At 54.4% G+C, this 25042-nt stretch overlaps 2 protein-coding genes across 2 annotated transcripts; both read right to left on the bottom strand.

The window, feature by feature from the left end:
• Positions 1-779: 779 nt before the first annotated feature.
• On the bottom strand, positions 780-3918 carry SOST (sclerostin; the record flags this gene model as incomplete). Its single annotated transcript, XM_080714248.1, has 2 exons — positions 3573-3918; positions 780-1201 (listed from the first exon to the last, which is right to left on the bottom strand). The coding sequence occupies exons 1-2, from the start codon at positions 3790-3792 to the stop codon at positions 780-782; spliced, it is 642 nt and encodes a 213-aa protein (XP_080570374.1). The 5' UTR covers positions 3793-3918.
• Positions 3919-14529: 10611 nt separating this feature from the next.
• DUSP3 (dual specificity phosphatase 3) lies at positions 14530-23938 on the bottom strand (the record flags this gene model as incomplete). The annotated part of the gene is made up of 3 exons (XM_080712159.1): positions 23793-23938; positions 20378-20604; positions 14530-14735 (listed from the first exon to the last, which is right to left on the bottom strand). Exons 1-3 carry the CDS (start codon positions 23915-23917, stop codon positions 14530-14532), a joined length of 558 nt encoding a protein of 185 aa, XP_080568285.1. The 5' UTR covers positions 23918-23938.
• Between the last annotated feature and the right edge of the window lie 1104 nt (positions 23939-25042).

The raw sequence follows: 25042 nt of genomic DNA on the forward strand, positions 1-25042 counted from the left end.
TCTTTGGGATGGAGGGGATGGAGGAAGCCAACCGTCTAGGGAGGCCAGGCTGGGAACCAGCACAGCTCCTCCAGGAGTTTGCCAACCATAAATAGATTCTGTTTTGTTTTGGTGCTGGGGATTGAACCCAGGGGTATTCTGCCTCTGAGCTGCACCCCTACTTTTTTATTTTGAAACTGGGTCTTGCTAAATTGCTGAGGCTGGCCTCCAGTTGGCAATCTAAGCCTCCCAAACATTCTGATTACTGCCCAGGCCGCCACGCCCAACTTGATTCTTCAGTTTTCCTGATTGTTTCCCACCTTTTGTCTGCGGGACCAGAGCACACAGTTCTGAGTTCTGGAAGGAACCTTGGCCAGGATTCAATCCAGCCTCTCCCTCCCCCACCCGCTGTCCATCCAAAGGGCGCCGCGTCCTGGGGACTTGACAGTAGCGTCCTGGCGATCCGGGCTCTCCACACTCCCCGCCGCTCCCGTAAACCCCAGGACAGTGAAATGCTGCCCCCTCTGCCTCCTCTGAAGCAGGGCCCGCAGAGGAAGGCGCCCGCGAGCGAGCGGGGCTGCGGCTCAGCGTCCGTGACTTCTGGCTCCCTTCCCCGCCCTGCGGGACCCCCCACCCCAGGCCGGCGGGCCGGCCAGGGGGACTTTGTGGGCGCCCGCGATTCCGCACGGCCCGGAAGGTTTCGGCTCCCTGCCCCGGGCTGCAGGCTTTGGGGTTGGAATGCAAACAATCGATCCGCGCGCGGGGGGCAGGAACGGGGGGGCGCCGGGGTCGGGGCGGCTCTAGTAGGCGTTCTCCAGCTCGGCCTGGTTGGCCTTGGCGCCCCGGGCGCGGGGCCGCGGCTTGCGGCCCTTCTGCGGCCGCGCGGTCTCGGGCCCGAAGTCCTTGAGCTCGGACTGGTTGTGGGAGCGGGTGAGGCGCTTGCACTTGCACGAGGCCACCAGGCGCACCTTGCGCGCGCGCGGCGCGGCGCCCCCGGGGCACAGCAGCTGCACGCGCTGCGCGCGGTAGCGGTCGGGGATGCAGCGGAAGTCGGGGCCGCTCGGGCGCCACCACTTGCCGCGGCCGATGGCGTTGGGCAGCAGGCGCGCGGGGCCGCACTGGCCCGAGCACAGCAGCTCGGTGACCGGCTTGGCGCTGCGGCACGGCCCGTCCGTCACGTAGCGGGTGAAGTGCAGCTCGCGGCAGCTGTACTCGGACGCGTCTGCGGAGAGAGGCGCGCTGAAACCGCGGCGGGCTCGTCCACCGGCCCTCCCCACCCCTGCTCTCCGGCCCCTCTCCCGGGGGTGTGGGCGCCCAGGATAGGAAGGCCCCGGCGGCGGGGAGCTGCTGGAAAGGCTCACCCTCTCTCCCTGGAGGCCAGTGACTTCTGGGTTCCAACTCCGGGACTCACTACCCTGTGATCGTGGGCAGCTTACTAACCTCCCTTCTTCCAGTCTGGAAAAATGAGTGGCCCCGGGATTCTGGGAGTTGCTCGGCTGGCTGCACGTACAATGCCAAGCACGCCATTTGGCACACGGCAAAGAGCGGAACGCGTTGGCTGTTATGTGTTATCATAATTCCTTCCCTCTCGGGGCCCTTTTCTGATTTAAGCCGCACTCGGCGTGACAGGGTCCCTGGCCCGTGCAGGGTAGGGGCGAGCCGCATCTTCTGCGTGGCTCTGTCTTCTCCTAAATTCCTTTTTCAATCATTTAGGAGGGTGGGCCAGGAGATGGAGAAAGTAGAGGTTAATTGAAGGTAATAAATCAGGACGGCTGTGGAGAGGAGAGGGGTGGCCGGCAGGTGGTCAGGATAAGAATTCATCAGACATGAAAGGCCCCGAATGCAGTAGGTCCAGCCCTCATGATCAGCGAGGGCCCCCGCCATCCAGGGAGAGAAAAGATCTTGCCCAAAAGGCAGAGCTTGGCCTCCTGACTCCCTCCTCAGGGTCCCTGCACCTTTGGCTCCCACAAGGGTAGATGTGGTTTTCTGGAGGCTGAGGGCAGAAGGAGGGCTGCTTTTTACAAGTTACTTTCCTATCAGAGATGGATAAAGTTCTGACCCCAAACCTACAGCTTCAGCTGCCCGCAGACATCGTGAAGCACTTGGTGTGTACCAGGCTCTCTGCTGTGTTCTGCGTCACTTGAATGGGCCCTGGATGGTGATGTGCACCTGCTCCTGGGTGACAGGAGCTTAGGTTCCGATGCCTGGCCTGGTCCCCCGCCTCAGCCTTGACTGAGTCACCTCCTTCAGGCTTAGAGCCTAGGAACTCTCTGAGCAGCCGGTCCTCACGTGAGCATGGTCTACCCTCAGAGGTTTCATGGGGACAGTTCCCATACAACAGAATCCTAAGACCAAAACAAGAGAGGGGCAGAGAAAGCCAGGCCCTGCCCTTGGCCCTGAGCGCCGGCCCCGCGGGGAGGTGTGGGACTCCAGGAGCCTCCTCTGCTGCGGCCTTCCTGGCTTCTGGCGGCTTGGTGTCCTTACCCCTGCAGGGGTGTGTGTGGATGGCCTATCTGCCCAGGGAAGGAGGTGTTTTGGGGCTTTCCAAGAATAGCTGTAGGTCAGGCACTTCCTCTGCGAAGCGTGCCTTGGGTTTGAGTGTGTGGCTTCCTCAGGGGCTGTGGCCTCTCAGGGCACCCTTGTTTTCAGGGTCCCCAACCTGCAAGCGGCCATCAGTGCCCAGCTGACCTTGACTGGGGAGAGCTGGGGAAGAGGGTGCTTTTTCCTACCATTTAGAAGACCCAGCCCTGGCTGGCCTTCTCTGAGTCCTCCTGTCCCCAAAGCCCCTGCAGGGGGCATGAAGTGCAGCAGCATCAGCCTGGCCAGTGTGGGGGGCTCTCCCTCGTGGGTAAGAGCCAGAGAGCATGAACCCCTCACTCTACCTCACCCCAGCCATTCCTGCCAGCTGCAGAGCCAGTTGTGCCCCCCAGGCGTATCTGTGCAGGAACCCCGGTTTGGCCTCCTCAGGAGCTATTGCTTTCTGCTTCCTTAGGGCCGGGGCCTCCTGGAATGGACCACCATGTTCTCTGCACGTGCAGGGCATCTGCCCCCCTCCAGGGCCTGCACTCAGCTGCCGCCCACGTCAGAGGCTAAAGCTGCACCTCCAACCCTCATTCCCTCACGTTCCAGCCCACTGGGGGCCTCCCTGACTCCCCTTTCCTGCCACTTCAGGGGGAGAGTCTCAGCTCCCATCATGCCCCCAGGCTCCGCACTAGGACTGTCTTAAAATTGCAGTCAGTAAGCTCAGAATCTTCTGCTCACTACTGATGGAGCCTCAGTTTCCTCTCCTTTGACCTGGAGTTTGATGTGTGGGGTGCGGTAAAGCTTAGCCTCTGGCCCTCAGCAGGTGCCATGACCCTGGCCTTGCCCCCTCCCCACTGCGTGGTATACTCAGGAGGGGGTCCTCTGAGCCTCTCTGCCAGCCCCTCCTGCCTGCCCCGGGCCCAGCTGCCAGCCCTGCCCCTGCTGTCCCTCTGCTGGTGTGGCAGAGGCTGAAGTTCCACACCATTCTTCAGAGCCTCCAAAGAGAAGATTCTAAACCCTCTACCCCAGCTCCCCGGGCCCCTTTTGCTAAGGGCCCTCCCCTTCCATACCTTTGGCCTCAAAAGGGTGGTGGGGAGGCCGCCCGCCGTTCTCCGCCCGGTTCATGGTCTTGTTGTTCTCCAGCTCCGGCGGGGGCTCCGGGTACTCTCCCAGTTCGGGGATGATTTCTGTGGCATCGTTCTTGAAGGCCTGCCATCCCTGGCCTTCCACGGCACGGAAGGCAGCATGTACCAGCAGGCAGACAAGACACAGGGCCAGAGAGAGCTGCATGGTGCCAGCCAGAGGAGGGCACCCGGCCTTCTAGTAGCACAAGCTCCAGTCCCAGCCTAGACACAGTCGCCTTTTTAAAGCCCCCTCTGCCTCTTGCCAGCCAATGAGGACAGGCTGGGACAGGGCTGGTCCCTGTCTCCCCCGGGCCTGCCTGCGGGGAGTGGGAGGCGGGACAGGGGTGTGTGCTCAGAGCAAACCCTCCCCAAAGACTTAAGCTCAGCAACTTCCACATTGCCACTGACACTCCCAGGTGACCGGGAGAAAGGGGGGCGTGTGTGGCAGGGCCCAAGCCAGCCCCCCAGGCACCTCCCACGAGCAGGAGCAGCGCAGGCGGCTGTGGTTTCCAGATAGCAAAATGAGCTCCTGCTTCTAATTGTCTACCTCCCTGGTCTCCTTGGGCATTCTCAAAACAAACTGGGACCAGCTTAACAAAGAAAATGTCCAGCTCTGGGCTCTGCACTGAGCTGAGCCCAACTGAACCCACGTCTCAGGCCAAATTCATTTGTCACTTCACAAACAAACAGCCCTGGGGGTGTGGCCCCCAGAGCCCCACCAGAAGCAAAAGGATACTCTGTGTGTGTGTGTGTGTGTGTGTGTGTGTGTGTGTGTGTCTGGGGATCAGACCCAGGGCCTCTTGCATGCCATCCAACCACTCTACCACTGAGCTATGTCCCCAGCCCTGAGAAGGCTGTTTTTAAAGAAACCCCATTGGAGCTGGGCACAGTCCTTGGGAGGCTGAGGCAGGAGGATTGCAATTCAAGGCCAGTGTGTGATAACTTGGCCATAACCTGTTTCCAAGTAAATAAAGAGGGCTAGGGGTCTAGCTCAGAGGTAGATTGTGCCTGGGTTCAGTCAAAGAAAGAGAGACAGACAGAGAGGAAGGAGGGAGGGAGGGAGGGAGGGAAGAAGGAAGGTGTCCCATTGTTTTAAACTCTGAGGCTCAGCACTGATTATCCTGACCTGACCAAGCCTTTCTTAGCATTCTCTGCTAAGAGGGCCCCAGCAGGGGTGCCCCCTTGGGTGCAAGTTAGGGATGAGCTGGTCGCAGGGGTCCTGGTGCCTGAGCGCTAAATGGAAGTCTCAGCTTCTGCTCCCCAGGGCCCTGCATGCTGTGGCAGGGGCTTCTCCGCCAGGGCACTCGCCACAGCCCACAGGCTCACATTCCCCTGCCAGGCAGTGGGTGGGAGTGGACAACACAGAATCCCTTTTCTTAGCAAAAGCCAAGCCCAGCATGTTTAGTGCTGGCCTCTTTTTTCTTTTCTTTCTTTCTTCTTGTCTCCCAGCACATTACATTTTCAAAGCCAGCTCTGTGTTCTATGTGGAAGACCTTAGTGGTGCCTATCACAGGTGTGTGCCAGGAAGCTGTCCTGGGGCCACATAGGCACAAAGAAGCGGAAAGGAATTGCTGCTCAGCCCTGGAGTAGGAGAGGGCCGCGGGGGAGGGGGAGGGGCCGAGACAGGAAGGTTCACACCTGAGGTGCAAGAAAAGAGAGGAGGGCCGGCGGATGCCTTCCCCAGAGATGATTGCCAGAGGACGGCCCATCCCTGGAGGGAGGCTGGATGGAAGGCTGTGGCCCCGTCGATCCCCGCGGTATGTTATGTTAACTGGGCGGTGAGTCAGTGTGCCTCACCTGCAGGGCCTCCGCCCGGCGTCCACCTGCCTTGACTTGTAAGTCACCCTGTCCATCTGCGGCCGACCGACTGGCCCCCTTCGCACCATCCATCACCCAACACATGAATGAGGCTGCTCTGACAGTTTTACAAGCCAGACAGAAGCCCCCGCAGGAAGGGCGCTCTCTGATACCTGCTTCCTTAAGTCAGTTTCCTTCAGGGCAGACAGAAACAGCTGTGGCCATTGTTGAGGGTGATCTATCTCTCCCAACAGAGCCGGGATGTTGTGAAAAGCTGGTCCTCTCTGTCCCCTCCCTTTGTGACCGTCCCACCCCCCACCCCAGCCTCCTTTTCCCCTCTTCTGGAATGCAGACTGTTAACACTATCGCAGCCAGACAACTGCCTTCCTTCTAGCCATGGATGTAGGCAGTTTCTGTGCCTGGGCTCCTTGAACAGGCAGGTTGACGGTCAGAGTGCCACCTGCTGGTGGGAGCTACAGGTCGGCCATGGTGATGGGGCGGGGAGGCCATTCTTGGAACACATCTGCCATCTGCTGGACACAAGGGGAGGAAGCTGAGGCTGGTGGATGCTCGGCCTCGTTTTACTCGAAACTGGAGTGTTGAAAGGCCATCGCTCTGAGGTTTTCTTGTGCTTTTTGCAGGATGGCTTGGGGAGAACCGACTGGGACACGGAACGTGAATGAGCCGTCCACAGCTCTGTGTATCTCCTCTGTTGGCAGGCGTGTTGTTCAGAGTTAGACAACATTCCCTAGAGTCCAGTCCCCAGGGTTTTAGCCGATTCCTGCCGCAGGTATTTTAGGTTATTTCCAATCTTCTAATCTTCTGTTCTCAGCCAGATTATGTGAACATCTTTGTATGAAATAACTTTGATTTTTTTAAATTTGAGATAACTGTAAATTCACTAAGTACTTGTAAGAAATAATCCAGAGATATTCTGTGTAACCTTTACTCAGTTTCCCTCCAGTAGTAGCATCTTACAAAACTCCACAGTATCACAGCCAAGATACTGATATTGACACAATTCACCAGCTTATTCAGATTTTCCCAATTTTACTTGTACCTGTGGGTGTGTGCATGCGTGTGTGTGTGCATGTGTGCATGTGTGTGTATACACAAATGTTTGAAGGCCTGTATGTGCACAGAGCTCTATGCAATTTTATCACATGTGCAGACTGGCACTGTCTACCATCAGTCAAGACAGAACAGCTCTGTGACCACAGGGTCCCTCCTGTCGCCCTTTATAACAACACCCACCTCTCTTCTTCCCCTTCCGGCTGACCCTAATCTCTGGCAACCACTAATCTAATCTTCATTTCCCCATTTTGTTTTCCATTTTAAAATGAGATGCAAAGCCAGGCATGGTGGCGCATGCTTGTAATCCCAGCACTTGGGAGGCCGAGACAGGAGGATCACACAGGTTCGAAGCCAGCCTCAGCTACTTAGTGAGGCTCTCAGCAACTTAGTGAGACTCTGTTTCCAAATAAAGTATAAAATAGGTCTGGGAGTATAGCCCAAAGGTAGAAAAGCCCCTATGTTCCATCCCGAGAACATAAATAAATAAATAAATAAATAAATAAATAAATAAATAATGGCTGGGTTGTAGCTTGGAGATAGAATGTTCCCCCACCCCGTTCACTCCCCAGTACCGCAAAAAAAGTTATGTAAATGGAATCAACCCATTTGTAACCTTTGAAGTTGGCTTTTTTTTTTCACTCAACATACTTTTATGCATCATAACTTCTCCCTTGGGTGGGTCTTGCTACCTATGGGACGGTTGTTGTCCAGAAGGCCCAGCCAGGTCCTCAGTTCCACCAGCAAAATACAAGTAGATGTGTGCTGTAGTTTTCTGGGCCAGACTCTGGGCAGCCTGGGCAGCACACTTGTATTGTCTCATAGCGCTGGAAGCTCGGAGGTCCAGATCAGGATGGCCTGGAGACAGCTGCCCTGAGGGTCGGGAGGGAGAGTGTGGGCCGCACTGCTGGCTTCTTGCTAGTGGGTCGACCCTCCTGGTGACCGTCTTTGCTGTCACTGGAGCGTGGAAACATCCCCCTGACCTCGGTCTTCATCTTCATGTGACGTCCTCCATGTCCACATGTCCCCTGTTCATAAGGACACTGGTCATAATGGATTAGCATCTATTCTAATGATCTCATTTTAAGTAATTCCATCTGTAATAGCCCTATTTCCAAATAAGGTTACATTGTGAAGAGCTGGGACTAGAACTTTGACTATGAATTTGGGGGAAATGAAACTCAACCTGCGACAGTAGTTCTCCACAAGGCTGCCATCACTTGGTTTGGACTGCACACACACACACACACACACACACACACACACACACACACACACATATTGGTGGTACTGAGGTTCCGGGCTACACTCCCAGACACCCATTTTTTTATATTTTTATTTGGAAACAGGGTCTCTAAGGCAGCGCGTCTGGCTTCGAACCTGCACGATCCTCCTGTCTCCACCCCCCAAGCGCGTGGATTACAAGCATGTGCCACCATGACTGGCTTATTCTTTATTTTGAAACAGATTTTGCAAAGTCTCTGAGGCTACAATCCTCCTGTCTTAGCCCTCTAAGTACTGAATAAATAGTCTACATCCAGCTAGACTGAGATTTTTTTCCTAGTTAGATTTAAACTGGGCATTGTGGTGCACACCTATAATCCCAATATTTGGGAAGCTGAGACAGGATGATCGCAGGCTCAAGGGCAGGCTCAGAAACTTAGCAAGACTCAGAGGTAGTATTCTTCTGGGCTCGGTCCCCAATATTTCTATTTCTATTTCTATTTCTCTCTCTCTCTCTCTCTCTCTCTCTCTCTCTCTCTCTCTCTCTCACACACACACACACACACACACACACACACACACACACACACACCAGATTTAATAATTGTATCTTTGGGGGGTTTTTGTGGTATTGGGGATTGAACCAAGAGACTTTCTACATCTTAGCGACATCCCCAGCCCTTTTTATTTCTTGTTTAGAAACAAGGTCTAAGTTGCTGAGGGCCTCAGTAAGTTGCTGAGTCTGGCCTTGAACCTGTGATCCTCCTGTCTCAGCCTCCCAAGTCCTGGGATCGCAGGCCTGCACCACCATGCCCAGCTTAATAGTTGCACCTTAACTTCTGGAAAGGCAATTTTTCCAGCTTGTTCATATGACTGCCTGCCAAATATTTACTGAGGCCCAGAGGACACACACTCCCCCTTCAGAAGCCCTGGTGCCACGGAAGAAATAAGTCCTCCATCCCAATAACTCAAATACCAAGCCAAGCACGGGGGCACCTGACTCTAATCCCAGTTCTTGGGAGGCTGAGGCAAGAGGACCACAGGTCAGAGGCCGGCATCAGCAGTGTTAGCGAGACACTGTTTCAAAATTTTAAGAAAGGGTTGAGGATTAGCTCAGGGGTAGAGTACTCCTGGGTTCAGTGCCCACCGACCCCTCCCTTACACACACAACTGCACTACCAGGTAGAAAGTGATTGGTACCACTAAGAAAAGGTTGTTATGCTTAAAAAAAGAAAGATACCTGGAGCCGAGCGCGGTGGCGCACGCTTGTAATCCCAGAACTTGGGAGGCCCAGATAGGAGGATCGCAGGTTGGAAACCAGCCTCAGCCACCTAGTGAGATTTGCAGCAACCTAGTGAGCCTCGTTTCCAAATTTAAAAAGAAAATAGGGCTAGGGATGTAGCTTAGAGGTAGAATGCCCCTGGGTTCAATCCCTAGGAACACATACACACACACAACAAAACAAAAAGAACCCTGAGCTAAGGGTGCGGCTCAGTAGTAGACAGAACACTTGCCTAGCCTAGCATGTTGACACCCTGGGTTTCATTTTCAGCACTGTGGGGGAAAAAAAAGACTTTAAAGAAAGCAGTTTGGGGTTCACCAAAGAATTTGGTGGAAGGTACAAAGATCTCACAAATACACACAGCCTCCCCCATTATCAGTATCCCGTCAGCCAGGTGTGGTGGCGCACACAGCTGGGAATGCCTTTTTCCCTCAACAACCCCGAAGAGCCTGTGTCATCCTACTGCTTTGAACAACCTCCTAGCTGCCCAAACCCAAGCAGGGGAAAACTTCAGCATCCCTGTGCCGGGAAGGCCGGGTCCTTTGAGGTGGGGCCCTGTCTGGTTCCCACCACTCCTCAACCGCCATACAGGCTGGGCTGTCACTGCCAGCCCTCCCAGAGGGCTGTCTGCCACGCCTGTATATTTGGAGAGAGTCTGTCCTCTCACCTCCCTCCCTCCCCAGGACTCGAAGCCAGCTCACCAGCAGGGCTCACCTTTACTCCCTCCTTCCTTCCTGCCCTCCTCGTCTTCCTCCTCAGGTGTTGGCCCAAGTGCTCCTGGCTCTAGGAGTGCTTAGAGAGGATAGAGATCTAGATCATGGGTTTTCAAACTATCTCATGGTTTTAAAAGTAGATACATTTTAATGATTTAGAAACATAATAAAAATACACATTAATCAAATGAATTACACATCTGCTCCCCTCCTCCTCCCCCGTGATGATGGGGATCGAACTCAGGGGCATTTACTTCCAAGCTACACCCCCCAGCCCTTTTTCCTTGTTTATTTCCGTTTTTGTGATACTGGGGGTGGAATGCAGGAGCATTCTACCTCCAGGCTACACCCTCAGCCCTATTATATTCTTTTATTTTGAAACAGGGCCTAAGTTGCTGAGGTTGGCCGCAAACCTGTGTTCCTCCTGTCTCAGCCTCCCAAGTACTAGGATTACAAGCATGAGCCACCCCACCCAGCTCTTGTTTATTTGTTTAAAAATAGATGTCACTAGGTTGCTGAGAGACTAAGCTGCTGAGGCTAGTTTTGAACTTGCAATTCTGGCTCAGCCTCCCAAGTACTGGGATCACAGGCGTGCGCCACTACGCCTGACATACATCCACTTATTTTTTGTTTGTTTGTTTGTTGGTCGGTGGTACTGGGGATGGAGCCCTTCTACCTCTGGGCTACACTCCCAGACCTATTTTATATTTTTTATTTGGAAACAGGGTCTCTTAAGCCAGCGCGGCTGGCTTCGAACCTGCGCAACCCTCCTGTCTCCGCCTCCCAGGCGTGGGGATTACAAGCGCGCGCCACCACGCCCAGCTCATGCATCCACTTTTAATGAACTGGACAGACACCACTGGCTCATTCAGCATTGCCTTCAGGTTAACTCGCTTCAGGGAAGGCTTCAGAAATGGAACCTTTGTGCACTCAAACTTCTTACGAGTTTGAGTGCACTGCTTGGGAAGATCAGAGAGATGCCAGTCTCCAGCAAATATCTACTGCAGACACAGAATCATCATGGAACTTATAACTAGCCCAGAAGAACTCATTTTCACATGACAATTTTTTTTTTTTTTTGGTGGTACTGGGGGTGGAACCCAGGGGCTTTTCTACCTCCAGGCTATACTCCCAGACCTATTTTATACTTTATTTGGAAACAGGGTCTCAATAAGTTGCTGAGAGCCTCACTAAGTAGCTGAGGCTGGCTTCGAACCTGTGTGATCCTCCTGTCTCAGCCTCCCGAGCGCGGGGATTACAAGCGTGCGCCACCACGCCCGGGTCACATGACAGTTCTTTAAAGTTAGGAAAAGCAAATATAAAGGCTAAGCACAAGAGAGAAAACTCTGACAAGAAGAAGAAAAAGAAAAAGCTCATTTCTTTGCAAGGTAAGACATTTATTTTGGTTACAGATTTAGTGTTTTAACACTGACTGGTGAAACAACAGACACTAAACTTGCTTTTTGTGTGTAAGTGTGATCGTGAGGCTGGAACCCAAGGCCTCACACATGCCAGGCAAGCGCTCTACCGCTGAGCTACACCCCCAGCCTGCCTTTTTTGTTTTGTTTTGTTTTTTAACCAGTTTAATGCCACCCCCCTTTTCTGTCCAGAAAAATCACTTTCATAATCAAATCACCCTAAAAGCTGGTGGAAGGTAAAGAGGAACCAAAGTTAGAGTTCTGACCAGTCTGCTTGACCAGAAATAGCGGCTATCTTCAGTGAGAAAACAGACCCAGAAGGACCATCTTTGATGGTTCTCTCGTGATTCCTGACACCAGTTTTATGACAAAGAAAATTCCCTGTGAGAAAAGTTCCTATCTTAACATTTAAGAGCAGTGCTTATTCTGATTAAAACATTAGCATCTTAACACTATTAACATCTTAACATGAATTCGGGCCAGGAAAGGCCCACACAGTCCCTTTGGGAATCTTGCGTCTCTGGGGGCAACGCAGCGCCACCTGCTGGCCATCGGGTTCTCACTCGTTGCCGTTGTCGTCTTCCTGGTGGTGCTAAAATTTCAAGTGAGGAAATTCTTAGAGACCCCCTACTGTGTGGGAGCCAAAAGGAACCACTGAGGTCTTTTTTGGAGGAGTCCCCTCACTACATAGGTGGTGATTTATGCTCGCAGTATAAGAGAGTGGCAGGGAAAGAGACCAGCCTATGGAAAGGTGGACTGCTCTAAGATGGAGAAGAAAACCTTTGGCGTTCTACTTTTGCCGGGATGGGCTCTATTTGTCAAAGAAAGGTGGGGGGGAGGGGGGCAGGGGCACCCTGAGATCCTATTCCATCACTTCCCAGGGGTAGAAAGCGATCCGAGACCGGCTCCCACCCACGGCAGGGCGTGTGGTGGTTCTTACACAACAGACTTGCATTTTACTTAGAGAACTAGGAGCTAAATTTTGTGAAAATAAATGTGGGGTTTCTGGGCCTAAAGGTGATGCAGAAATCCAGAGTTCTCAGCAAAGCAGCCCCAAAGGAGAGGCGGCAATTTTCCCAACAGCCTTTCCCCCTCAGATCTCCACAGAGGAGCCTCCAAGAGGCACTGGTTAATTAGCAACATCGGCCTGCTGCGGTCACCTGACTGTCCTATGGAGTGACCACCGCCTGGGCACAGGAGGGGGGCCCGGCCCCAGCCACTGAGCCTCTTCAAGGAGTGGCGCAGAAAGCTTGGGGCTGGAAGAACAGCCACACAGGCTGCCCTGACCACTTCCTCCTTGGGGCTGGGTCAAGGGTGTGAGCTGTGGGACACTGGACTCTCCCCGGAGCTCGCTTCTGGAGGAGTATCGCGGGAAGGAAGAAATCCAGCTTCTGAGAGCAGCACGTTGAAAAGCTTGCTCAGCCCTGCCGTAAAGAGCCAGGCAACTCTGAAGGGCATGACTCCCATCATTCTGAACCCCGGCTCCTTAAAGGAGAGAGAGAGAAGAAACAGTAAGAGTACATGGCTAAGCTCTGTCACCTTTATGGGTTGTGGTGAGGGTCAAGTTAGATTACGTGGGAAGCCGTCTGAAAACGGTGAAGCCCAGCAAATAGCCATTTCACGAAGGTGGGCCTACCTCCACAGCCCAGTATCTGGACAGATAACAGGTCCTACTTGTTCAGGGGCGCTGTGGTTGCTGAGAAAAGCAGAGGTGACTACCAGGCTGTGCAGAGCTGCCCTGCTGTGGACAGAGCTGTACCCATACCCCGGGAGTGAGGCCTCATCCTTTCCTAGCCGGAAGCTCCTAGTCTACCTGTAGAAGGCACCTTGACGTGAACACTGCTGGAATTCAAATATAAAGCTGATTTTCCAATATCTAACAAAGTCCCTGATATTTCTTTCGCTTTGGGTAAAATTCCTTTGTGAACCCTTAGCAGGGATCCTTCATGAACTCAGGCTTCTGGGAGCTGGCGACACCCATCGGCTCCCATACAACACCCGACGTATGACACTCAAAAACAGAGTTTAAGTCCATCAACTGCGATGAGACCCCTGCGTGCCAGGTTGCCGCGGTCGAGGCTGAGGACCACGTCTCTGCCCTGAGGGAGCCCGAGGGCGCACAGCAGCACGCCACCTCTCATAATAGCAAGAATATCGAGTCTCAACCAGACTGTTCAAAACAAAACTCCCGTCTTGGGGCACACACAAGTGCTAGCTTGCATGTGTCATCGTCCTAAAAAAGTCCTTAGAAAAGTCAAGTGTTTGCTCCACCACCAATAAAGGATCCATCGGGAGGCCGCACGTCCCGTCCCTCCGGGCTGAGTCACTCCAGGGCACCAGGGAGCCGTCGGAGCCACCTCTAAGTGGGCAGGGTGCACACCTGGGACCCTTCATGTCCCTCAGTCCCCGGGCCGCGTTCCTGAGAGGCACACCCCCGCGTGCGCACACGCCCTCGCACACATGCTGTAATTGGCCAACTTCCTCCTTCTGTTCTTGGAATAGTAACAGGGACAAAAAAGCAGTTAGCACGGCGGCTTGGCCTCGACAACACTATAATTCTGGACAAAACCCTTGTAATTCTCCAAATGGTGGGGTTTTTAAATAGGCCGGACCTCAACACCCTGTTTTCTAAAAAAGAAAAAGAAAACCGTGCCCTGAGGCACTGCTCTCGCAAGGAGCAAGGTAACAGGATGTTCCACAGGCGAGATTCCAAAGCGGCGGGCTGGGAACGCAAGCCTTCCAGAGAGGCGCAGTTTAGAATTCTATGGGTATAGGAGAGTCCTCCAGGAGAATGGGTTTGCCCACCCAAGGGCCTCCTTGGGTGGCATCTTGAATCCTACGGAAATAATTTTAAAAAGCAGCCTCTTCACGGGAATTTCCATCTGCTAACAACTGACGATATCCCCAGCCCAGCCTCGGGCCTCAGGGTGCTGCCCGGGAGCAGGGTGTTGAAGGCAGTGAGACCAGGGCACAGCGGGGACGGAGGAGCGGGGACAGAGGCGCCCGCGCTTGCATAGTTCTTTCCTAGGTTCAAGGTGCTGAGGCCTCCACGCAGGAGAGAACTGGGGGAGTGGAGGAGGAGCCCCGGGAGCACCCTCACACACCTCCGCTGGGCCATCCAGAGCATGCACGCCACAGGCCTTCCCCCTGAGCCCCGCCTCAGGGAGCAGACATGAAGGACAGAACAGGACAACCAGGGAGTAAGAATGCCCGCCTTGGCAAGCTTCTTTATGTGCCCCCTGTGGGGGAAGAGGCCCAGGGCCATGTTGGGACAGACATGTGGGCAAATGCCTTGTGATGCTGGGAGCAGGGTACACTGTTTCCTAAACATGGCGGCTGGGGACACCCGCAAGCAGGGCCTCCCCGTCAGGCCTCTAGAGGAGAGGCCGCAGGGTGCCTTAGAGTTTCAACTTCCCCTCCTTGACTAGTCTGTCATTAAGCTGGCAGAGCTGGGCCAGGAAGCCATCGTTGGGGCCAATCTCACGGTTCTGCCTCACGATGCTCAGAGCAGACTTGACGTCCATCTGCTGACGCAGCATGAGGTACGCGATGACTAGCGTCGGGGAGCGGCTGTAACCCTCGCGGCAGTGAACAAGCACCCGGCCTGTAAGAAACGGGCAGAGGTGGTGAGCTGGGGCCATCAGCCACGTCACGACTCTTGCTGAAACCTTCCGTGAACGGGAAGTCAAGAGGCCGGATGTGGCGGTACACGCCTAGAATCCCAGCTACTGAGGAGGCTCAGGCAGGAGGACTGCAAGTTTGAGACCAGCCTCAGGGACTGGTTAAAACTGTTTCAAAATAAAGAGTAAGAGCTGGGTGCAGTGGTACATGCCTCTGATCCTGGTACTCAGGAGGCTGAGACAGGATCGCAGGTTTGTACATTCGTATCCAGCCTCAGCAACTTAGTAAGGTCCTCTGCAACTTAGGGAGACCGTGTTTCAAAATAAAACATAAAATAGGGATGGGGGTGTAGCTCAGAGGCAGAATGCCCCAGTTCAATCCCCAGTACCATACACACAAATAAAAGTAAGTAAGTAAGTAAACAAATAAATAAATAGGAAATGGGTGTGGTGGTGCATGCCTACAATCCCAGCACTTGAGAGGCTGAAACAGGTGGATCACTGGTTCGAAGCCAGCCTCAGCAACGTCGTGAGACTCTTAGTAACCTAGTAAAACCCTGTTTTAAAACCCTGTTTCAAAACAAAAAAATTAACGCCAGGCATGGTGGCGCACGCTTGTAATCCCCGCGCTTGGGAGGCGGACACAGGAGGATTGCGCTGGTTCGAAGCCAGCCCCGCTGGCTTAGGAGACCCTGTTTCCAAAAATAAAAGGGTATAAAATAGGTCTGGGAGTGTAGCCCGGAGGTAGAAGGGCTTCCAGGAACCCCAGTACCACCAAAACAAAACAAAACAAAAATTAAAAGGGCTGGGATGTGGCTTGGAGGTAGAATGCCCGAGTTCAATCCCCAGAATCAAAAACAAAACAAAAAATTATGTGATGCCATTGAGTACCCATCAAAATGGGTGAAATAATAAAAATGGAAACCATAATATGTTAGATGTAGAGCACAAGGACTCTTGTGTGGCCGGGCGGGGCAGGGTGTGGAGGAACCACCACCCTGGAAACTGTGGCAGAGTCTACTCTGCAGGACATTGACGTCCCAGGCTGCTCAGAGCCGCCCCTGCAGGAGCGCACCCATGTTCACCAAGAGACACGTACCTGGAACTGTTCATAAGGGTCCCGAGCTGGAAACTCCCACAGGCCCATCAACAAAAGAATGGATAAGGAATACAAATGAACAACACTTATAAAACACACAAATACAACAGGGCTTCACAGCGTAGTCAGCAGGCACGGCGGACCTGCGGCGTGAGAAGCCAGAGCACGGTCGCTCTGGCCGCGAGGTCGGGCCCAGAGACCGGGAGGGAACGCGCGCTGGGCTCTTCGGGTGCTGGCTGTAGTGTGTTTCCTGATCTGGGCCTAGCACATGGGTGTGTGCCATTTGCTGAACAACACATTTGTGACATGGAATTTCTATATATTTTCTACTTCAGTCAAAGCAGAACACGGAAATAACTCACATATGCATCAACGGGTGATGGATGAACCATAGCGCATCCACACGCTGACTACTGCTTGGCAATAAATAAAAAGGAATGAACTATGGGTGTGTGCAGCAATGTGGAAGAGTCTGTGGTCTCTGAGTCACAGACTAGAAGAGGAGAAGAGTGTGATTCTGTTGATACAGAACTCTACAAAATACACGTTGATCTCTAGGGACAGAAAGCAGATCAGCATGGACTGGGATACAGCTCGGTGGTAGAGAGCTGGCCTCTCATGCACAAGGCCCTGGGTTCAATCCCCAGCACAGCAAGCAAAACAAAACAAAGTAGACAGACTGGTGAGTGCTTGGGAAAGGAGGGTAGAGAGGGGCAGGAGAGTCACAGGGGGACATTTTAAAAAACTGGGGGGTAATGGATACATTCACTGTCTTGGTTGTGACAACATTTTCACAGGTATACACATATGTCAAAATTCATTCAATTGTCATGTTAAATATGTGCAGTTTGTTTAATGCCAATTATATCTCAATAAAGAAAAATTTAAAAGGACAGATATATATCAAGCAGGCGCAGTGGTACAAGCTTCTATAATCCCAGTTTTTGGGAGGCTGAGATAGAAAGATTGTAGGTTTGAGGCCAGCTTCAGCAACCTAGCAAGATCCTGTTTCAAAAAAAAAAGGGTTGGGACAGCCGAGCATGGTGGCACACCCTTGTAATCCCAGCATTTGGGAGGCTGAAATAGGAGGATCCGCGGTTCACGGACAGTCTCAGCTTCTTAGTGAGACTCTCCACACAACTTAGTGAGACCCTGTCTCAAAATAAAGACTAAAATAGGGCTGGGGGTGTAGCTTGGAGGTAGGATGCCCCTGGGTTCCATCCCCAGTACCACAAATTAAGGGGGCTGAAACATAGCTCAAAGGTAGAAGCCCCAGCACCACAACAAAACAAAGGTTGGATATCAAATACAAATGTAAGCAAAACAACACAACACACACTCACTCTGGCTCTCCAAATGGCCCAAGGCTCTGCAGAATCTAGCTCTCCCCCGATGGCATACCTTCCCCTGCACCCCAGCCTGCTCTCCCCTTGCCCAAGTGTTGGCTCAGAGGCCCTTCCTACCTGCAAGCCATCAGCCTGCCTCGGCCCCTTCTCCCTGCTCCCACTGACACACCCGGGCTCCCCCAGGGAAGGGAGGCTGTCACCTCACTCCCTGCTGCCCCCCATGAACTATGAGGAGAGGCCAGAAGTCGTCCTCAGCAAGTGGGGGGAGGCTCCCCTCTACCGCCAGCCCTCCCCACACAGGCTGTTTAGTTCAAGAGCACTCTCTCTATATATATACTAGGAATTCTACCTCTGACCTACACCCCCAGCTTTTTAAATTTTTTATTTTGAAACAAGGTCTCTTAAGTTGCTCAGGCTGGCCGTGGATCTACGATCCTCCAGTCCCAGCCTCCCAAGTACTAGGATTATAAGCATGCACCACCTCGCCTGGCTTGCCATCTCTCTTACATTATTATTGTTGGGTTTTTTTTTTTAAAGATAGAGTCTCGCCATATTGCCCAGGCTGGCCTCAAACTCCTGGGCTCAAGCGATCCTCCGGCCTCAGCCTCTTGAGTAGCTGGGACGACAGGCGCACACATTCATGCCTGGTCTGTGTCATCTCCCACCTGTGCCCCCTCAGCACCCCTCACCACGGCTGCTCCATGCTCCACCCAGCAATTAAAATACAAGTAGGACCTGTCACCATCTGCAAGGCACTCAGGAGGCCGCGGCTTCGCCACCTTTCCACGCTATTCTCGCCTTGGCGCCTTTTAGGTAGGTCTTCCCTGACCTGAAATGCCCTCTCCTGCTGGCTACATGGGGAAGCCTCCTCTCCCCTCCAGTTCACTCCAGTTCAAGGATTTCCTTTGTCAGCGAAAGGGTTTAAAACCAAAACCTCTGAAGCCGGGCTTAACTTTTAACTTTAAGGTTGTGATGGGTAAATGTGTCAATCTGGCAGTACCGGGTGTGGAACCCAGGGCATTCTACCTCCGAGCGACACCCTCAGCCCTATTTTTATTTATTTTGAAGCAGGGTCTCACTGAGTTGAAAAGGGCCTCACTAAGTAGCTGAGGTTATCCGCAAACCGTGTATGGTTTATTATATATAGTATCATATACCACATTTAATATGCACATATATTATATATATTTAATAAATCATATAGCCTGCTTTATATGTACATAAAATAAACATATACATATGTATATATAATAAATTACCCATATCCTCTACTGGCTGTTTTCTGGAGTACTCAGTAAAACAGCACTAGCAGCCCTCTGGTGGCACTTGGTACGCAGGAACTCTTTGGAAGGAAATCCTGGCCCAGAGTCACACATCTCTTCTACTGCCCTCACCCTACTCCAAAACACCAGCCCATTTTCCCAGGACCGCGCACACCAGGAGGTGGGAGGCCTCCACCTTCCTGTACATTCACCCTCTGGCCACTATACTCAAAGCACTCCCAATGGGGCTCCCCACCCTGCCTGGGACCGGGACCCTCTGCACAGCAGCCACCTTATCACCTAGAAACGTACCATGCTCAGGAGGCACGGGGCCGCCCACCCTCCAGGCCCAGCTCAGCTGCCCCTCCACACGGCCGCCCGTGATCTTCCCAGCTGGAAGTGACTGCTCCCTCCCCAGCACCCCCAACCTCCCCACCTGGCTCTGAGGCCCTGCTGACCCGCTTGCCCAGGCTTGGGGTGGGTACTCGTGGCTTAGAACCCATGGAACGCAATCAGCAACACTGTTACGCAATCAGTAATCTTGTGCAGCAACCAACTCTACACTGTCCCTGATGCTACAGAAGGTGTGCTGAGGAGACAGGCAGGGAACACAGAGGACCTGGCCTGAGGGCAGGCTCATGGGAGAGAAGACGTGTGCCCAGCCCTAAGGCATGAGGGAGAGCAGAGGACCCGGAGGCAGAGGCAGCCAGAGCTTTCTAGACATAAGAACCCACCCACTGGAACTAAGCCAGGAAACCAAAAGAAGTCAGGGTATGTCTACTCCGGGTTGTCAGGAACAAGGAAACAAAGTCGGAGGGCTCTGAGTGCCCTGAATGGATAAGCAACTGGTATGACATGAGAAGGGCAAAATCCATCCCCTCAGCTGGGCCCCTCATTCTCCATCTGTGCCAGGCGAGGAGCTTAGTACAGCAGGAGGGGACCAGGGAGGCTGAGCTGGGAGTGACAGCGACCAAGAAGGGCCTGCAGTTTCCCCAATCAACAGATCTCCTCTGCGGTGAGCGTGTGCCGGCCAGTGGTCTAGAAGGTTGTCCACTGGGAATCACTGGACGAGGAGGCTGCTGGGCCCAAGACGCATCAGTGCAGCAGAGAGATAGATGGCCGACCATGAAGAGTCACAAGCAGGAAGGGAAGGGCCCAGCCTGCTCGCCTGTAGGATGGCTATGAGGATTCCCTGCCTGACTGCCGGGCCTTCTGCAGTTCCCCCTTCAATCCTCCGCCGACTGGAGGCTGCGGGAGGCACAGAGTGGCTGGGAGATTTGGCCTGTAGGTGTAGCCTGCTGACCCCGGCCTAAGCCAGCCATGGCCACCCCATTTCCCTGGCCAGGTATTCCTGTAAGTACCCAGCCAGGGAGAGGGAGGGGCCCACCAGAGGAGATCAGGGAATGTTTTACGTGCTCTCCAAAGGAGAGAAACAGGAGGGAGAGATGGCCGCTCATCTGCTGCACTGTGGCCAGGATGTGGTGGCCGGATCCCGTCTTGGGGCCACTAGGGGCGTCCTCAACACTGAGAGCGGCAGAAGACAGAAGGGGAAGAATCGGACCCAAAGGCCACCACTGAGCTGCTGGTATCAGCCGGCCCTGGCGCTCCTCCACCTCAGGATTTAAAATAATAAGACAACAATAAATATCCCTCGTTATTAAAGCTGTTAGAGTTAGGGGAGCAGTGAGAGGCTAGAAAACGACCTCGGCCAAAGGCAAATCCAATTCGAGGCCCCGGCGCTACCATTGCATGAAAGAGCTGAATGCCCTGTGCCAGGCGGCCAGGAGGCAGAGAGGACCCGAAGGTCCCAGTCATTCCCCAAAGGACCAGAAACGAGAGGGCTTCCAGAAAAGGCCTGCTGGGGCCTGTTTCTAGGACAGCGCGGGCCCCCCGTGTGTCCCTGGGCGGCGAGTCCTCACCGTTCTTTTGAGCCAAGGCCTGGTCGATGAAGTCTGCAGCCCTTTCGAAGTAAGCACTGAGGTTGAACTCCTGCGTGTCATTGGCCTTGATGCCCAGGTAGGTGATGCCGGAGTCCTTGTAGAAGTTGGCATTGGTGTTGACGTGCATGAAGGACCTGCCCTCGGCGGCGTTCAGGACGTGGGTGATGCCCAGTTTCTGCAGCTTGGGGATGTCCTGAGCCACAGACCTGGACAGGAGACAGCGGCAGGGTATGATTAGCTGACCACCTGGCAGCCTCGGGGGGGGGGGGGGAAGAGGGGCAAGTATCATAGCCCGTTGGCAAAGCAAGGAGCCCCCCACCCCAGCGCTGGCCTGGCCAGCTTCTCCGGCCTCGCTCCTGCCGTATCCAATTACCAGCGGCCTCCCCAAATAGACTGGTGGTTTCACGCCTGTACTGCTCCCTCTTCCCCACCTCCTCTGCAGACACACCCCCTCTCATCTTCTCATCTTTCTCGCCCCCCCCCCCCCGCACTATTTCCTCCCCTCCCCCATTCTGTGTGGCATCTGCTCCCTCTAAGGTGCAGGCAAATAGTTAAAAATGGCCCGCAGCCAGGCGTGGTGGCGCACGCTTGTAATACCCGCGCTTGGGAGACAGAGACAGGAGGATCGCGCAGGTTCGAAGCCAGCCGCGCATGCTGGCTTAGGAGACCCTGTTTCCAAATAAAAATGTAAAAATAGGTCTGGGAGTGTAGCCCGGAGGTAGAAGGGCTTCCAGGAACCCCAGTAGCACCAAAAAAAAAAAAAAAAAATGGCCCCGCAGCTGGACTGCCTGGGCCTGAATCCAGCCCTGCTGCTCATCCCCGGCCAGGCAACTTTGAGCAAACCACTTAGCTTTTACGTGCCTCAGTTTCCCTTTCTGTACAACAGGGACCACCACAGTGCCGACTACCTAGGATGGTCATAGGAAGCATACTGTTGGCGGAGCCTGACGCCACAGGAAGTGCTACTACTCCAAAGTGCAGGAACTCTTATTTATTTCGAGGGCCAGGCTGTGAGCTCCTTGAGAGAGGAACCAAGTCTGCTTCAGGTCTGTCTACGGGGCACCTGGCAGCGCCTGCCACACAGAAGGTGTTGAGTAAATCCACGATGGATCAGTGCGAAAGAATGCAATCCCTATCTGCCAGGCGGCTCCCTCCCTGTTCTACGGAGGGAACCCTCCTACCAAACCCCTCTAGCCTCATTTCTAAAGCGCTCTTGGGTGAGTCAGTACTTGAGGAGCCAGCAGCCTCGAGAGAGTTACCAAGTTCAGGGACGTCAAAGTGTCCCTGTATTTAATTTCACAACGCATCCCAATTCAAACAGTCATTTATACTTATTTACTTATTTATTTTGGTGCTGGGAATTGAACCCAGAGGCATTCTACCTCTGAGCGACACCCCCAGCCCTTCTCAATGTTTCATTTTGAAACAGGGTCTTACTAATTTGCTGAGGCTGGCCTCCAACCTGCATCCTCCTGTCTCAGCCTCCCAAATACTAAGATTACAGGCACACACCACCATAGCTGGCTAGCAGTTTATAACGGCGCCTCCTACATGAGCTCATTCGCCCATCTCAGCAGCCCTGCGAGGAGAGAAGAATGGCAATGTCCCCACTCCACGGAACTTAATCTCTGGCCAGACAGGACGGGATAGGGTGGGGCTTTGGGTGTGCTCATGGCTGCCCAAGTCTTTCTCCTTTCATCAGCGCTGTTCTAGCTACCATCTCCCTCTGCCTCCCAAGCCCATGTCAACTAAAGAACAAGGAGAACATGGATGGGCCACAGGCTGTGTCTCTGGCCTGTGCGGATGTGGCTGAAGCCCTGATTTTGTTAAAGGACTCTTGGTGGTTCCGGGAGGCCAAGTCTTCCCAGCACAGGGTGCTCAGTCGAGGTCCTCCCCGGAGCACAAAACTGGCCCAGAGGACAAGGGATGTGTTTTCTGTGGTGGCCACCACACTTACCCTTCTGGCGACCACCGGACATTTACAACTCGGTTTCTGCCTAAGAAGTAGCTACATCTGAATGCAGCAAACTGCCCCGGCGGGCAGGTTCCCGGGGCTGCCACGGCCTGCCGGCTGCTTGGGTAGCCAGTGGGTGGGGAGGATTTCGTTAGAACTCTGCAATTACTGGGCCTTTGTGCGACACTGTGAGACTCTGTTTGCGCTGTTCCTCCTCAGGACACTGCACGGTATTGTAAAGCAACGGCTGAGAGAAGAGACTCCCATTCATCCCCCTGCTCTGATCCCCATCAACACATGGACCATGAATGAACACTGTACCGCGCCTGACACATAGTAGGTATGCGGTAAGGTCAATGGGTGGTGCAGTGAGGGGCCTGGCAGGCTGGGCCCGCCTTCTGAGGCCCTCCTAGCTCCACAGTGACCTCCGTTTCTGTGACAGTCCTTGGTGGGCTAAGCAGCACACCCTACCTGGTGCATTCAGGCGAAACACACAAGAAGAAACATTGACCTTGTTCTTAGAACCCCACCTGCTCTGAGCCACCCTCTGGCCTGTGTAAATGAGAGGAAGGGTTAGTAGATGATTCTTGACATGCAGGCCCTGGGCTGGGCCCAGGAGCTGAGGACTTTAACTGGGTCCTCAGTGTCCTGACCAGCCAGCCAGGCCTCCCCAGGCTGCAGGGCATGCTAACCTAGTCTTTTGCCTGGTTTCTCAGTGCCTCTCGGAATGGGTAACACTTGTTCTTTCCTGCTGCTGCTGCAAAATTCCTACTAGTAGTCGCAATAACAGAAAAATAGAAAAATCAATCTGATAAGAAGTCATACGGGATAAATAATAAATGCATTTCCTGGTGGTGAGAAGGTTGGGAGCCCTTCCTAGGTCCTTTATGGGATTTATCAATTTGATGTATCCCATCTACATCAAATCCTATCTGGAAGGTGGGAGAAGGGACCAGAAAATCCCTGGCCCAGCTCTCAGCTCCCTCATTTGGGGGTTTTCAATTCCCTGATTTTGGGGGGGGGGGGGTTTGCAGGGCAGGAGGGAAAGTTCCACGCCCGGATCGTGACGTCAGCCCGTTGCCGAGGCAACGAAGGCAGACATTCAGCGGTGACCTCACTGCAGAACCAGGCAGCTGTCACATGACGCGCGGGCAGGAGACCGGCCAGGCGACCGAGGGCCACCTGTTAAGTGAACGCGGCAGCCAGGACCCCGCCCAAAGCCGAGCCCCCAGGGCGCGGCGGAGAGCAGGGCCGGCGCCCCCAGGTCTCCGTGCCCCCCCGCCGCATGGAGGGATGGGGCGCCGGGGGGTGGGGGAGCCGCCGCCTCGGCCCCACCCGGGGAGTGGGCGTCCACTCCAGCCGCGTCCCCAGCCCCCGCCTGGCCCCCCCAGGGGCCCCCGCGCCCGCGCCCCCACCCCGGCCGCCAGGCTCGGGACTCACGCGTTGCCCACGTAGATCCTGGGCGCGACCTCGTTGCACGGCTGGCTCGGGAGGCTGTAGCAGCCACTGCCGTCCGAGAGCAGGTCATTGAGGTCCTGCACCGAGAGCTCCACGGGGCCCGACATGGCGGCGGCGGGACCCTGCGCGCCGGGCCGGCCCGAGCGAGCGCGGCGGGTCAGCGGGGCGGGGCTGCAGCCGGAGCCGCCCCCGGGGCGGGCCCGCCGGGCGGCGGGGTGCGGGGGAGCCGCCGCGCCCGCCCGCCCGCCGCGGGACCCCCGCGCACCCCGAGCGGGAGCCGCGCTCCCCGGGGTCCGGCCCCGCGCCCACCGCGCCCACCGCGCCCTCGGTCTCTCCGTGAGCCGGGGAGCGCAACGATGCCCCAGCCGAGCCAAAGGCAGGCTCGGGAAACGCTCCCTGGACGCGCGGGTGCGCCCAGGGGTCGACCCTTCAGGATGACGGGGACCCCCGGTTCTGCGGTGAATCTCCCCCTGCAGCGGCGCCGATCCTCTGCCCTGGCCAGGTCTGCTGGGTAGACGCAGTTTTCCGACCGCAGGGGAGCCTCAGCAAGGTCAAAGCCGGAGAGGCCGGTGCTGCTTCCAAGGTTCCCGGAGAGCGTCGTGCTTACAGGCTTGGAGTCCTGACCCTGGGGAATTAACCTCCCTGAGCCTGTGCGCTGAAGAGAAGGGGTGGGATGCGATGGAAATAATACAGGCTGCGCACCCCGAATCTGGAAGTCTGAAATGTTCTCAAATACATAACTTTTTGAGTGTGAAGCCGCTCCGCCCTTGACCTCCTGTGACAGGTCGTAGTCAAAATGCCGGTGCGCACGCCGGGCTGGGGGCGCACGCTTGTAATCCCAGCATTGGGGAGGCGGAGACCAGGGGATCGTGGTTCCCCACAGCCTCAGCTACTCAGCGAGGCCCTCCGCAACTCAGTGAGACCCTGTTTCAAAAAATAAAAAGACTAAAAACTAGGTCTGGGAGTGTAGCTCGGAGGTACAACTATGCCCCTGGGTTCCATCCCTGGTACCGCAAAAGAAAAAAGAAAAAATGCAGGTGGGCAGAAATATCTGAAATATCGTACAAAATTACCTTCCGGCCATGAGATGGAAACATAAGTGAATTTTGTGCTTAGACTTGGGTCCCATCTCCTAGATATTCTTGTTACATATATCAACATACTCCAAAGTCCAAAACACTTCTGTTCCCATGCATTTCAATTCAAGGATACCCTGTAGGAGCTGTTGGAAG

Source organism: Muscardinus avellanarius (assembly GCF_963383645.1).
Source record: "Muscardinus avellanarius genome assembly, chromosome: 16".
Lineage (NCBI taxonomy): Eukaryota > Metazoa > Chordata > Mammalia > Rodentia > Gliridae > Muscardinus > Muscardinus avellanarius.